This window comes from Curcuma longa, chromosome 11 (assembly GCF_044706935.1).
Source record: "Curcuma longa cultivar G26 ecotype Majalengka, Jawa Barat chromosome 11, ITB_CL_G26_1.1, whole genome shotgun sequence".
Classification (NCBI taxonomy): domain Eukaryota; kingdom Viridiplantae; phylum Streptophyta; class Magnoliopsida; order Zingiberales; family Zingiberaceae; genus Curcuma; species Curcuma longa.
The window spans coordinates 18,059,128-18,073,934 of record NC_133871.1 but is presented as its reverse complement, the minus strand read 5'-3'; the positions used below and the strand labels follow the sequence as shown (position 1 = coordinate 18,073,934).

Here is a 14,807-nt window from a genome sequence, read left to right as displayed (position 1 = left end):
AACTACGAAATCATAGATATTACAACATTTAAAATAAATTTTAAGACATTGTTCGGAGCCTCCAAAAAAATTTTTAAAAATATTTTTTGTACTTGAAATTGAACTATTATGGATTCCATTCAAAAATCAATTGTAGATCTCTGAACAAATTTCGATTTAATATATTATGTGTTATATATTTCAATCAGAGTTAAAAGTTATAACCTCTTAAAATTTAAGATTTAACATTCACGTTGTAAAATTACGATTTCATAGTTGTTACAACAGTTATAACTTTTAATTCGAATTAAACCACACGACACATAATATATCAGATCGAAACTCACTCAAAAATCTACAACTAACTATGGGGTGGAATTCATAACAGCTCGATTCCAAACTCAAAAAAATATCATTTAAATCTTTTTCGTAGACTCCGAATAATGTCTTTAAAAATTTTTTCATATTGTAACAATTACGAAATTATAATTGCTACAACCATATAACAACTACGAAACCATAACTACTACAACTGTATGACAACTAAGTTATAGCAATTACGAAATCTTAACTACTATAACTGTATAGTAACTATGATTTCGTAATTGTTACAACACACCTAATTTAGAAGAAAGACAAGATAATAATGAGAATAATACTAAAGAACACTTATATCATTTTATAAGGAGTGGGATACTCTTTTGATTAAAAAAACAACATAGAATGTCTCTTTAACGATTTAGTAAAAAAGAATATCATTTTAACTTTTGCTCATATTGTTATTTGATTACTACCGGAGGAGCCTTTTATTATTTATAATATGCCTATTATTTATCAAAGTATGTTTCAAGTAAGTAGGTCGACTGGACCAGATAAACTAAGTGGATTGCACAAGTCAAGCAAATTAAAATAGATTAGTTGAGTTAAGGTAGAACTCAAGTTTGTTTTAAAATGTGAAGACACTATGGGATTCACTAGTTCAAGTACTCCTTTGTCATCCATACAAGGTATCTAAATGAGTTTATATAGAAACATAGGAAGTGAAGATCGACATATGCAAACTTACTTTATGGATGAGTTCCCATGTCGATAAGATTGTGTTGGCCGACTAATGGTGCTAGGCTCTTTTTGAAGCACCAAGCTTTGTTCTCACATTATTGGTGCAACTCAATTAATTAAAGCTTAAAGGTAGACATGATCTTTCTATCCCTTTAAAGCTTTGGTCCGACTAATGGGCTTGATATTTGAAGTACAATCAATGTGCATATTTTAATGTTGATTGATATCATATAAATACAAGAAAATTTTTGGCTTTCGTGTAGGACAAAGTGCTCTCATTGGTGGCAGTCACTCAACTTTAGTTTTCAAGTGGATGAGACAATCATTTAGATGGATGCACAATGACAAAAGGGTGGGCACATAAGAAAGCACAATATAGTGGACGCAATGCTGACTATTACAAAAAAAAAGTGGTTTACCTTCATGTTCTTGGCACTTCCTTTCATGATTTATGAAGATTGCATTTGCATCAATTCCTGCATTGCTGATGGCCATTGGCAGTGGATGAATCCTACAAGGCAAAAACATTTAAGTAGGTTGGAAATTAAAAGCATGATTAAGAAAATACACAAATAGTTCATTTCATTAAAAAGAATTTATTTGGATGTGAATGTTATAAGCATGCCATCAATGCCATATTTTGTACAAGTGGGTCGATAATGATAAAGGAGAAAGGATAAGGCATAACAAATAGGAAACATTAGGTAGGCAGAAGTTAAAGGCAACGTTAGATAGATCCAGGTGAAATGGAGGAGATCAAAGTATCATTTCCTTGATCCTCCCTTGAATCCAAGATATCGTAAATAACTAATGTTTAGGCTAGAGATGATAGATACACAAAGCAATATCACCCATGCAGATATCTTCAATTTGGTGCATGATCTTCAAAATTAAAGCCAACAGACCAAGCATAGTTGAAAAAAAGTTTAGTATGATAACAAATGAAGCACGCATCCTAGAATTTTAAACCACCAAATATCCCAAAAAATAATGCAAAGACCCTCAATTGATCTTCGCTCTTTTGGAATTACAAGCTCTTGTTCCTTGACTTTGTGACAGGATGAATATAGAATCATATTGGTGAAGCCACCATACATAACAAAATTATCAAAATTTCTAAAGTTGTTTGAATTTCAATGTGAATGAGTTATCTAGATCTTCAAATGATTTGTTATAAATTCACATGGCATAATTGTTGGCCAACAGTGAAGGAAATAGATGTTAAACCAATAAGACATGAATGAAATAAACCATATGAGAGTACAAAACAAAGCATGTTTTCACAAGCAATCAAGTACAATTAGTAAGACATGAAACTTAATGTTAAGCTTTACAAAGTTTTAAACAAATCATTTCTTGTCACCCTTTCGCGTTTAAACACCTTGACACGACACTAAGCTGTGGAGGAATGAATTTGCAGCACCGAACTTTCACAATGATAAATTTATGAAGAAGAATATATTATTGACGCGACCATCAATTACAAAGGGAACTATCAAGATAGTAGGTAGATGGGGCAAGTAAGACAAACTAGATGAGTGACTCAAAAGAATCCTACAACTAGATTAATGGGCAAGGATTACATAGGCTAGAAGGATTGAACAGTTTATACAAGTTGGACAAACAAAGTGGAACAAATAAAATGGATTGTGAGCCTAATGGTCAATGGGTTAGACAAACTTAAATAGTCGAGTGAATTAGATGATCTAGGAGATCCTAGTGGTCTGAGCATGATGGAGGAACTCAGCCAGACAAGATTCTAAGCAAGACAAATGAACTAGGTATTCCAAACAAATTAAGTGAAGCTGTTGGAAGAGTTGATAGGATTGAACGAATCAAGCAAATCAAATAGACTGGACCAAAGATTATGTATATATTTAATATTGTGAAGACTTATCCAACATTCTTGCAAATCAAAAATAAAATAATATTTGAACCAAATTAAGCAATATAAAAATAGATTTCATTTCTTGTTATTTTATTCTTTAAGAATCTACCAATTCCAACTTAAGGATTATGTCAATGGTTCAGCCTAATTTTAGTTACCTTGGAAGAGATATCTTCTCATTTTAAATGTTCTGATTTATATTATAATACTTTTTTACCCACTCTTGGTTGAAATAATCTATTAAATATGCATCTATTCACTGTTCCATCTCAAAATATCTTTAAAGTTCTACTATTTGTCAAGATTCACTCCTAAGTTGATTTGATGGTCATTTAGAAGGATTTATAGGTAGTTTTTTTAAAAGAGAAAGATATTTACAGTAAAATAAAAATGTTAACAGGCAAATTTCCACACTGATATGACCCTAAAAGTATTTTGAAAAAAAAAAATCTATTAAATTGTAAGGATATTCTAATAATTTTTCTACCCTCACTGCTCAAACAATCTTTCAATATGAAGCTTTGTGAAATATTTTCACTATGCATATCATTTTGATCAATTATATAAGCTTCAGCAACACGATGGATTTGTTGTTGTTGTTTCATGTGTTCACTTGCATATGCCTCGTCCTTAAATGGATACTGTACAATAAAAATGAATGAATTTATGAAGAATTCTTACCTTAAAGAAGTGAAAATAGATCAAATAAGAAATTAAATAACAAGTTTTTTCAGTTTTGACCAGACTATCCTCACAACATATTGGATATATAATTATTCCTCATTCTGAGTGAGAGAAATAAGGTTAAAACCCTCCCAACTTATATAAATTTGAAGCCTTGGTCTTTAGCAAGTTAATTCAACTCGTTTACCACTACACCAAGCAATTATTAGTAAATACTAACAAGTTATAAGAATCACATTGTTGATGTTCCCTTGTTGGAAGTTTATCTCATCCATTTATGCTGCAAAATCCATATCAGCATATCCACTTCACAAAGTGCACATCTAATCATGATACTATGCAAGTAAAGTCAGCATGTTACCATATGAAAATCCACTATTACTATCGTATCTATTTTCAAACCAGTAACGAAGCAAAAGGAAAAGATGAACAAGAGCAATGTAAAATGAGAGCTAAGTTAAGGCATACAAGGAAGGTTGTTCCATCATTTCAAGGTACCCTTTGCTTTTTCAATATTGTTCATTTCATGTTGAAACAAACTCATTAGTGACACATATTTAGGTGGACTACAATTCAAGCAACAGAAATTATCTAGATCAATGGTTACACAACATTTCTAGAGATGGTTCCGATGGGCATTCACTTCTAGAGCCTTGTGATGGACTCCCAACCATTTACGGTCATCTTGGTTTGCAATGGCGAGCAAGGGAATATAATCTTCTCCAGCTCGAACATTCTTTGACCTCACTTCTGTCTGTAACCCCAATTCAACCCCCAAGACCCAACCCTTCAGACCAAGCTTTGGCAGTCCACCATAACCATTCACCTCAGCCCAACCTTCATCATCATTGGTCGGCTTGATTGAATTGACAACTATCCCATCCTCACTATTGACCGAACTAGTTCTAGTTTGGAAGAACCCTATTTGACCGAATTCGAACTCATCTGAATTCCACCTTAGCTTAATTTCCTGTAACCATGTTCAGTTACTAAGATCAGAACCAGTTCTTGAAAGCAAAAAATTACCACAATAATCAAATAACACATATTATATACCAAGAAAACAAAGTGCTTTCATGAACCTTAACATTAGGAAAACCAGAAAAAACGAACAGATTACTATCCTTGTGTTCTTCACAGCACTCAAGATTGCCATAGTGAATAACATAGAGACATGATAGAATCTGAACAAACTAAATATGAAAGGAAATTCCTCAGCAACTCAAGATTAATGGATTGGATATTAGTACATGTGGTTCATAGGCAAACTTATTTCTATTTTTATAAATTCCTATAAAATAATTATTCTTATGTTTATATTTGATTGTATTATTCCTCAATTTATTTCAAGGATGTCTATCCCTTATTTATTTTATGCTTGAGATAACACATTTGATAGCTCCAACTGAGCTAGCCAAACCAGACAGTCCAAGCGGAATAGTTGATCCAGTCGGGCTTGATGGAATGGCTAGGTTGGTCAATCAAGTAGGTCAGGCAGTTCGGTCGAGCCGAGCTGATGACACAAGTCATTTGGCTAGACAAACTGGTTGATCGTGCAAGCAAGGTATTGTAGGGATATCTTTTACACTGTGAAAACTATTCCTTATAATATTCAATGAACAAATATTCTTTGTTTAAAGCATTTCTTGTTCATTCTATTCCAAAAACTGAACCCAACATGAAATTTTGGCTAATACATTGCCTAAATTATCTCATTCAAACACATCCTAAAGAAGCATTGATCAATCAAAGTGCTAGGGAGCAAGAGGGAAGCAAGCAAGGCTTACAGTAGGTTACTCCTCCCAGTTCTTAATTATTCTGTCAAGAAGCTTCAAAACATCACCGAATCCTTCACCACTCTGCTCGATCACCATCAATGCGGGATCCAGCTCCCGTGCCTCGTCGACCCGAGCCTGCTGGAGCAGTCCCCGGTAGATTCTCACCCGCGTCTCGCTTGCCGGAGTTATCCTATCGGAGACCATCTCCTTGACGGCAATAAGAGCATCGAGCATCCTGCCGATCCGGCAAAATCCTTCCACCGAGATCCGGTAGACCTCCGCGTCGGGCCGGCATGGGGTATCCGACCGGAAGAGCCAAGAAAGGACCTTGGCGGCCTCTTTAGGGCGGCTATTTTGAAAGTAGGAGGAGATGAGGGAGTAACAGAAGGGGATCGGGGAGGGACGGCGGGGGTGGTAACGGAGTGCGGTGAGGAGGGACATGACAGCCACCATGTCCGGGAGGGAGGAGAGGCTGTCGGCCAGGGAGGCGATGGGAAGGGCGTCGAGAGGGGGGTCGGCGAGGAGGGCGGCGGTGACGAGGCGGACGGCTGCGTCGTGGCGGTCGGAGTCGCAGAGGCGACGAACGAGGCGGCGGATCTCCGCGAGCTCGACGTCGGTGAGGAAGGCCGAGGGCTCGAGGGGAGGAGGAGGAGGAGAAGGAGAAAGGGGAGAGGTCGAAGTGGAGATGAAGACGACGGGCGACCGGCGGTGGAGAAGTATCGCCGCCGCCGTCAAAGCTCTCCTCATTCTCAGGGATTGCGCTTGATCTACTCTGACGCGGCTATTTAAACACAACCCGATCCAAATTAAGGATCCAATTCATGATCCCCGTCAACCCAAACCCGATCCGCTTCAAAGGCGCAGGCTATATTTACAAACTCCCATAAAACAACAGATTAAAAAAAATTCTCGATTAAAAGGGGGAAAAAAACTATTTTAATATTTTCAATATGCATAAATCAAGTTCAATACTATTAAAAAGTTCTCTGTATTTTATTTTAAGTTTCAGTTTTTAAAAATTCAAAATCTAACACTGCATTCTGACATATATCTCAAGTATCATGCTCTAATCCACACTAACATGCTCTTAAACATTCTGCAAAACATTGAATAGATTAATATTATGCAACTCATTACAATCTCTGTTTGACTCCATACCTGATCAAATTTAACTTGTGCTCAACACAAACCAGCAATGAATTTAACTAGTAGTTACTTATCTATCGAATATTTGGTGAAGATTAGAGCCATTCCTTTGGGTTTTTACATGCGTCTAAGAGTTTCCATTCTTCGGTTCCTTCTTCGGGTAGCTGCGGAGAAATTAGTTTCGGTCATTGGTTAGTAGTTTGCAGTGGTTAGGAAGAGAATTTGTGTGAGAAAAGAGGGGTTTGATGTTCATACATGATCATATTCCCACCGAGCAGTTAGTGGAAGGGAAACAAGGATGCTTTCGATCCGTCCTCCGGTCTTCAGGCCGAATGTTGTGCCGCGATCATATACCTTCGGAAAGGGAAAGATGCACATAGTGTTCACTGATAGTCAGTTCATGAAGTGGGAATGCTTACAAGTTTGTTTCACTTTGCTTGCTTACCAGATTGAATTCTACGTAGCGTCCCCTTCGTAATTGTTGCCACGCCTTGTGCTGCTCGTTAAAAGGTGTGTTTTTCCTTCGTTCTATAATGGGAATGTATGCCGGGACAACAGATTTTGTGCATTCTAGCAAAAAGACAGTTATAAACTGGTATTAGGTGAACAAAAGTGAGGTGTAATGACGGATAAAGTTAATGTTTTTCGCTTAAAAAATTAAGAAATCTGAGAATTTTTTTGAATGATTACCCGTAGAGAAAGCAAGAAGCATCTCCTGATCGTAGTTGTTGAGGTCATCAAAAAATATGCCACCGAGACCACGCCTTTCATCACGATGCTGCAGTAAATATTAAGAAATTATTCAAAAGGAAAAAATCAAAGAAGAGCAAACTTATCTGAATTTCGAATCTGACAATGATCAAAATTGGATTTGATGAATCAAAATTTTCAGAGATGGGATACAAAGGCTGAAAGTTTCCAATTCTTTCAAATAGAAATCAGATTGTTTTATGTGTAAGGATAACAACGTATTAATTCATATTCCAATGTGTAGAAGCAACAGTCTTCTACCCAGACGTTAAAAGAAAAGAAAAGATGGTTTCAGCTATCAGAACATATGACAGTTCTAATATTTACAGCCTATAGCTTCTAAAATCTGTCAGTTACAACTATCAAAAAGCAATATCATGAATTTTGCTTCATTGTTTAGCTAAAATGCTGAAGATTGTTTCACAAATAATAAGTGAAAAGGCAATTCACAAGGAAAAGAGTTCAGGATGAGAAGAGAAAACACCTCGTGGTGTGAGCGATAGAGACAACCAACTTATAGTGGCATATCGAATGGTTTATGCAGAATATGCCATGTGAAGTTGTAAAACTATACGCATGCAGGTTGCAAGTTAAACCAGTGTTATTGGTGTCTCTTCTCTGTATTGTATGGAAATCTAAAAGAGAGGTGTCTGGTTGCAGTTTTGTTGCTGTTATTCCTAGTGGAATGGTTATTGCAATTCAAGGATCATGCAGGAAGGTAAATTCTCAGATAATTGGTGAATTGTCAGTAAGAAATGAAGTGCAGTATTTCTTGTGTCTCAGTCAATTTAGATCTCTTGCTGGAATCATCTTTGTTTGTTTCTAGCTTAATTAATGATGTAAACTTCTGTGGGGATTTTTTTTCTGTTAGCAGAGTCAGAAATGTAAATTTTTTTGGAAGGTCAAATGAAGTAGTATATTGAATTTGTTAAAGAACCACAATGTGAATAAAAAAAAACAAACTGACTATGCCTCAACTACTAGATGGCTACTCATCTTCAACAGGAAAATGATCAACACCATATTTCCAAATCATTAAAAAAGAGATCTACACTATACTTGTTAAACATACAAGAATACACCAAAAAGCTTACTGTCCACAGATCAGCTTGTATAATAAAAATATAAGCTTGATTTTGAGAAAAAAAATAACTGAAGAGGATTAAAATGTGTACCTTTATAATGAAGTAATCATCACACCATTTCTTGAATCGGGGATAGAAACTTGGATCAAATTTATCACATGCTTGCTTTTGGATCTAATGCAATAAATTTGCTAACATCAAATAAGAACTTAAACAAGATAATTGAAAGTAAAAATGGTATCTTTACAGATGAATTTACAGAATGCAGAATCAAAAAAAAAAAAAAAAAAACTAAAGCAAACAGATTACTGCAAAGATTGTCAACATATCTATTGAAATAAAAAGAAAAATATAAAGCAACCAATTAAACATAGACTATAGTGGATTAGTACATAGAACAGTCAAGTAGTGCTGTGGTCAAATTTTAGCCAATCAGCATCCTATCAAAACAATCAAGTCTATTCCCAAGTTTTACAACCATGTGACAACAAAGAAACAAAAAAATTTTGCTTACACATCTTAAACTACATGGTTTTTAATCACAAATTGTAGCCATAACTTAAGGTGTTATAAATGATGTATTCTCAATAATTATTTAATCATTAGGATACTATTAGCATATTGTATATGAGTAATTATTTTTTTCAATAATTTATTTCTTCCAACTCATAGAGCTGTTTCTTCTTGGGATTTCATCATAGCCATGGGTTTGATGAAGCCAATATGGTGTCTCCTCCCCTACTTTTCCCTACTTCCCTTGCTTGTTCCTGCCTTTCCATTTTCTCCACACCTCAAGACAATCCTTTCAGTTTGCAGTTAGTTTGCTCTCGGTATGTCTCCTTATTCTCACACAGTAAATGTTGAAGCTCTAATCTCCTTTCTTTTTTGTCAATTCTCTTTTGTTGCAAGATTAACATATTTTTGATATAAGCCAGTATATCTTTCCTCTGAGCTTAATCAGATAATCCAAAATGACAAGAAGCTTAAAGTGTTTAAACTGACCGTGTGGAAATGCTTAACATCTTCCTCAAAGATATAAGCAGGGGTGAAATCAGTGCCACCACCAAACCACCATTGCCTGGGTGCCCCAGGAGCATCTGCAAGGAGATGTTTATGAAAGATTATAATATGTTTTCATTTATACAACATTATACAAATTCCTACAAAAAAACTAAAACTGAAACAGGACTGATTAAGTCAAATTGATACAAAAATACCAGAACTGAATCACCTATTCAATAATCCATCCAAGGAAATCTTTTGAATACAAATTATCTTCAAAAAATTGAGAATCCCAATCACTGATAACTTCACACAACTTTATAAGCCATCGGCCATAAATGGGCTGTTCTTTCTGTATATGGATTAGAGCTGGCAGCTCCAAATGGTAGTTTAAAATATAATAGGTCTACTGATTTACTAATTTAGTTATATAATTAGAACAAGGTTGGGATGCATTGCATTTATATTGAACCTGGATTATTGCTGACTTGCAACATCATATTATAGCAGAGTGTAAATTTTCCACTTAATGTCACCTGAAGAGGATTAACAACTCAAGTGGCAATGAACTATAAAATTATCATGCTATAGACTAACAACAACAGACTATGCATCTCACAGCAACATAAGTTCAGCTTATATAGACCACATTATAGCTTCTAGCAGCCCATATGTGAACGTTTTTTGTTCAACTATGATCTAGTCAATAAACTAGTTATATCCAGTACCCCTACTGGAAAGAGTAGATATTCTGGCTTGTAAAGAAGAAGATATTCTAGCTTGTTAAGTTGTGACAGCATGTATCTGACTGAGCAGCTTTGCAGATGTTCAGAATACAGCAAGAATAGCTCCACTTGCCAAAAGAAAATTGAAATAGTTGCAGATCCACACTTAAGAAATTTATGGACGACGGAAAATATTATAACTATAGTGGTTCACAGTTGAGAAACCTTATATACATGTGTAGTAAACATTAAAATGCTAAGATGGAATTGTATGAACAAATAGATTGGAATTATATGTACATAATCAAAGATAACCAACATTTCTATGATTAGACAAGTTGGAACAAATAGGATTGAGGCCAAGAGGTGTATAAGAGCGAGAAACTATAACTACTCAAAATAATTTAAATTGACTTAAAAGATCCAGATATTAGTAGCTGTGTAGACTTAAATAGAGTTCAATAGAGGAAAATATTTGTTAGTTGACCTTAAATAGTTGGGGCATGCAACTGGTATGTTGTTGTTGTTGTTGACAGAAATTTCAAGATAAAAAATTGTCTAAAACATGATAAAAGGTCACAATATCAATCAAGTAGATGTATCCAGAACTTAAAAATCTGATAAAAATATAGAAACTCTAGAGTAGGTACCTTTTGGTGCATCAGTTTCAAAGTACCGGTAGTTGAAATGCAATGTTGGTGCAAATGGATTTTTTGGATGCAAAACCTGCAAAACAGAGAGCAAATTGCATTAAAAATTTATTTCATGTTGTGCATAATGCAATAGCCTAATACATACAATGTCACAAGCAATACAAAATAAAAGTACAGGACATGATACTGCAAGGGACAACTTCATAGGACTAAGATGAAGAGTAATAACTAGATGGATGAAATTACAGTGCTCCAAAGCTCTATAAAGATTTAATCAACAAGTTTGAGGCTTTGGGACTCTACGACTTTGCAGTTTGCACTTATTAAATTTACATTCTTCAGTAAATCAACATTCTTCGATATTCTCAGAAGAAATCAGATGCTTTTGTCTTAAATTTTTGGCAAACCATTTGGCATAGACAAAAAAAAAACTTTCCTCAAAGTCAATAAAATGAACTTCAAATATAATATTAACCACTCAGTATACTAAGCTCTCCACAAGTTTTCAGACATCTAATAGAGCTCACTCGTTCCTAGCCATATTATCCTGATTCTTCTATCCCCAATGGCACATAGTTCCACAAAGGCATAAAATCATTTTCTGAGCTACATAAGAAGTTATGATCATTAAGCATTGAATGATCTAGTATAGCTAATGAAGACTAATTCATTCAAGGATCAAATAGTCAAACATTTATCTATCTGAGGCAGTGTTGTTGTGTTCTGTTTAACCCAGATTGTTGAACAAACCCATCATTTTTTACTTTTTTTTCTACTAAACATGCACTTACTTCAGCCTATGCTGCCTTGTACAAAAATCACTCTTTTAACAACTGCAGTTCTACTGCCAACGCAATGCCCTCTTGCTCAACGACATTCTACAAACTAATCATTATTCAGTAGCTTGAAAGAATTCTTGTCGCATACCGAACTGATTCCAGCTGCAAAGAACGGTACAGGCCCCGCCTTGACCGACCCATCCGTGGCTCCAGCCTCCCCCTTGGCGGCACGATAAGCCTCCGGCGGCATAATCCCGTACACCACCGACACATTAACCCCGGCCTTCTCCCACACCGCTCCGTCCTGCAGGACCCGGCTGATGCCGCCCCCTCCTCCCGGCCGCGACCAAACATCCTCCCTGAACGTCCCTCCGCCATCGGCCTCCTCGATGGCGGCGCACACCTCATCCTGCGCCTCCCGGATCATCCGCTCGAAGCGGGCGCGAACGGAGGCGGACGCGGATGCGGCGGCGGAATGGGATCCATCGGCCTCGCGGAGGAAGGTCTCGGGCCGCTCGTTCTCAGGGGTCTCCTTCTCGATGGCAACGGCGGCGCGGACGGATACGAGGCGCGGGAATCGGGCGCGGGAGGAGGAGGAGGCCTCGGTAGAGGCGAGGCGCCGGAAACGGATGAGGGCGGGAGGCTTGAGGGTTTGACCAACGAAGAAAAGAGACGAGGTGGCGGCGACAGAGGCGGAAGCGGCGGAGGGCATTGCGGCGGAGGTGGGGAGACGATTTGGGGATCGGGAAGAGGAGTGGAGGAGGACGGAGACTATAAGGCGTTCCCGTTACCGCCGGCGGCCCGTGGTTTGGGCTTTTGGGCGGTGACGGTATACGACTGAGGCGGATCGGCTGTTGGTGGGTTTGATTTTGGATAAGGAGGTGGATGAGATTATCTTTATTTATTTCTATATATATATAATTTCCTTTTTAATTGACTTTTTATATAATAATATTAAATAATATCTCATTAATTGACTTTTTAAAGATAGATTACACATTAATTATAAATTTACACCATAGTACAAAATAATAGATGGATCGGACCGATTAGAAAAATAAAAAAAAACTTAGATTAATTTAAAAAATGCATCCTCTTTACATGATTATGCATCTCAAAAGGACCAGAATCCACGTGGTATTTTCTTTTTTTTCTTTATTATTTTTTAAAACTATTGATTTATCAGTACAAGTTGAGCGGTCATAATTTCTCAAGTTGCCATATAATAATAAACGATAATATTAATATTAATAACTTGGGTTATAATTAATGACTTTGATTAAGGTAACAACATGGAATAATGATGTTGTGGCATCATGGCTCCTCCTTCCTTTGCAATTTGCAAATTGAGATTAAATTAGCATGCAAGTGCCCTTAAAGAATATTATTTAATGTAGCATTTTAAAATGCATATTCTAATTGGAACATACACAACAATGATAATATTATTTTATCAAATATTTAATTAAATTGGTATCCATCATGTTTATATCTGTGTGCGATCATCCATTTTTAATTAAAATCAAATGAGTACCTCATTCGATCGTGTATAAGCTAACAACTAACTTTTGCAAGTTGTACATGACATGGAACTTAGATGGTTAACTTATGTACGTCGTAGAAGCTAGATACTAATTTTTATACGTGGTAGAAATTAATTATTAATTTTTATAATAATGATTTTATATCATTTTAATTTTGATTCTAGGAGTGTTAATTTAATTTAAAAAATATTTTAACAAGTAACATAAATAATAAAAACTTTTTAACACTCACGATATTTTAAATAAATATCATCTGATGAAATTAATTGAATAGAAATTAATAATGCATTTTTATAATTATAGAAGTTAATTATTAGTTTTTAGATAACTTAATTATTAAATAATGTAAAAATATATTGAACAATTTAAGTGAAGTTGCATATTATTTTACTTTAATTGAAGTTGCAGAAGAAAAGTGGCATATTATTTTTTGCCCATTTTACAGTCGTTAATAATTCGAAATTCCAAAATTAAGAAATTAAAAAATATATATATACATACATATAAATCCACCAAATGAATGGCATTTAAGATAATATCCACTAAGTTTCAGTAATTTCAATTCGGTCCTCGCCTCCTCATGGGTACCCATGCGCGAGGCAGGCCGCCCAGAACCGGCGGTCGCTCTCCTCCTTCTCAGCCGCTGAGCCGCAGCCGGTCGCTCGGCGGGGGTGGTCGTGGTCGAGGCCGGTTCCGATCCGTTGGACTCTCCTCCGCCGATGATGTCGGTTTCCGCCGCCCTGTACTCGGCGGCCACTTGCTCCGCCTGCAGCCACCGCCTCCGAGTCGCGCACCGCAGCGGCTTCTCGCCCGCAGCGCCGCCGCCTTCGCTGGAGGACTTCGGGCCGTCGCTGTCGTACGCCGCGTCGGAGAGTGGCGTGGCGTCGGACTCGGAATCCCCAGTCGCCTCCATGCATCAAAGTCGCCGGCGATCGTTCTGGAGAGTAGCAAAGAACTGGTACAAACTGTAAAGCTAACAGTGCACGGTATGTATATTTTATATATATATATATATATATATAGGATTGATATCCTGCGCGATGAGTTTACACGACTCCGTGCGCGACAGTCGACGACGTGGCAAGAAATTTCACTGTTCATCTCCGTGGACAGCGCTAGCAAAACTCAATATTTCATCCCTATATATATATATATCAATTTTAATAATATATTTAATATCACACCAATAAAATTATTTAGCAAGACAGTCGATCCAACTACCTTGAGCTTAAAATTAATCAAGTTGTCAAAGTAGGTGATGGTTAGATTATTTAAATTTTTATATTTTAAAATTTGTTTAATTACTAAAAAAGTTTGATATTATAAATTTATTTATTTATTTATAATTTTGATAATAAATTTTTCATGAAAAAAATTTATTCATGAAAACTCGAAACAACACAATCCCATATTGAATTAAGATGGTGTAGCGATCCATGAAAGCTCTTCTAAGTGGCACGTCATGTGATCCCCACAATATATAAGATCATAGATGAATGTCAACGAGCCAACATTCTAACCGAAAACTAACCCTCGTAAAGAAAAATGAACGATCGATATCGGCAATAGTTAGGATGAAAATTAGGTATGGATCAAAGTTAATTTGCGATCGAGCTATGATCATTGATCCGATAGGATTCTTTAGTGACGACCTGAACGTTGGGTATAGGGAGGATTTTGAAAGACATGGGGTGTCAATCTCTTGCTCCAATCTTGATAGGCTCATGACAGTATG

General features: G+C 36.3%; 2 protein-coding genes across 3 annotated transcripts; both read right to left on the bottom strand.

Annotated features, from left to right (window-relative positions):
• Positions 1 to 819: 819 nt before the first annotated feature.
• LOC141840708 (uncharacterized) lies at positions 820 to 6,265 on the bottom strand. Of its 2 annotated transcripts, none has more exons than XM_074728767.1 (2): positions 5,398 to 6,265; positions 820 to 1,549 (listed from the first exon to the last, which is right to left on the bottom strand). In XM_074728767.1, the coding sequence occupies exon 1, from the start codon at positions 6,133 to 6,135 to the stop codon at positions 5,404 to 5,406; it is 732 nt and encodes a 243-aa protein (XP_074584868.1). In that variant the 5' UTR covers positions 6,136 to 6,265; the 3' UTR covers positions 820 to 1,549; positions 5,398 to 5,403. The 2 variants fall into 2 exon arrangements, with proteins under 2 accessions (XP_074584868.1, XP_074584867.1); XM_074728766.1 differs by lacking the exon at positions 820 to 1,549 and adding an exon at positions 3,357 to 4,580.
• A 210-nt stretch (positions 6,266 to 6,475) lies between these two features.
• On the bottom strand, positions 6,476 to 12,395 carry LOC141839070 (oxygen-dependent coproporphyrinogen-III oxidase, chloroplastic-like). Its single transcript, XM_074726724.1, has 8 exons — positions 11,677 to 12,395; positions 10,747 to 10,822; positions 9,372 to 9,466; positions 8,460 to 8,543; positions 7,225 to 7,312; positions 6,980 to 7,104; positions 6,790 to 6,888; positions 6,476 to 6,698 (listed from the first exon to the last, which is right to left on the bottom strand). Exons 1-8 carry the CDS (start codon positions 12,238 to 12,240, stop codon positions 6,630 to 6,632), a joined length of 1,200 nt encoding a protein of 399 aa, XP_074582825.1. The 5' UTR covers positions 12,241 to 12,395; the 3' UTR covers positions 6,476 to 6,629.
• Between the last annotated feature and the right edge of the window lie 2,412 nt (positions 12,396 to 14,807).

What these genes read in the sequence shown, in the direction of transcription:
- LOC141840708 (XM_074728767.1), bottom strand. Translation starts at nt 6,135, where the DNA reads ATGAGGAGAGCTTTGACGGCGGCGGCGATACTTCTCCACCGCCGGTCG.
- LOC141839070 (XM_074726724.1), bottom strand. Translation starts at nt 12,240, where the DNA reads ATGCCCTCCGCCGCTTCCGCCTCTGTCGCCGCCACCTCGTCTCTTTTC. An exon ending in TTGCAGCTGGAATCAGTTCG is followed by an intron (nt 10,823 to 11,676) that starts GTATGCGACAAG and finishes TCTGTTTTGCAG; the next exon opens with GTTTTGCATCCAAAAAATCC. An exon ending in GCTTCTTGCTTTCTCTACGG is followed by an intron (nt 7,105 to 7,224) that starts GTAATCATTCAA and finishes TCTTTTTGCTAG; the next exon opens with AATGCACAAAATCTGTTGTC.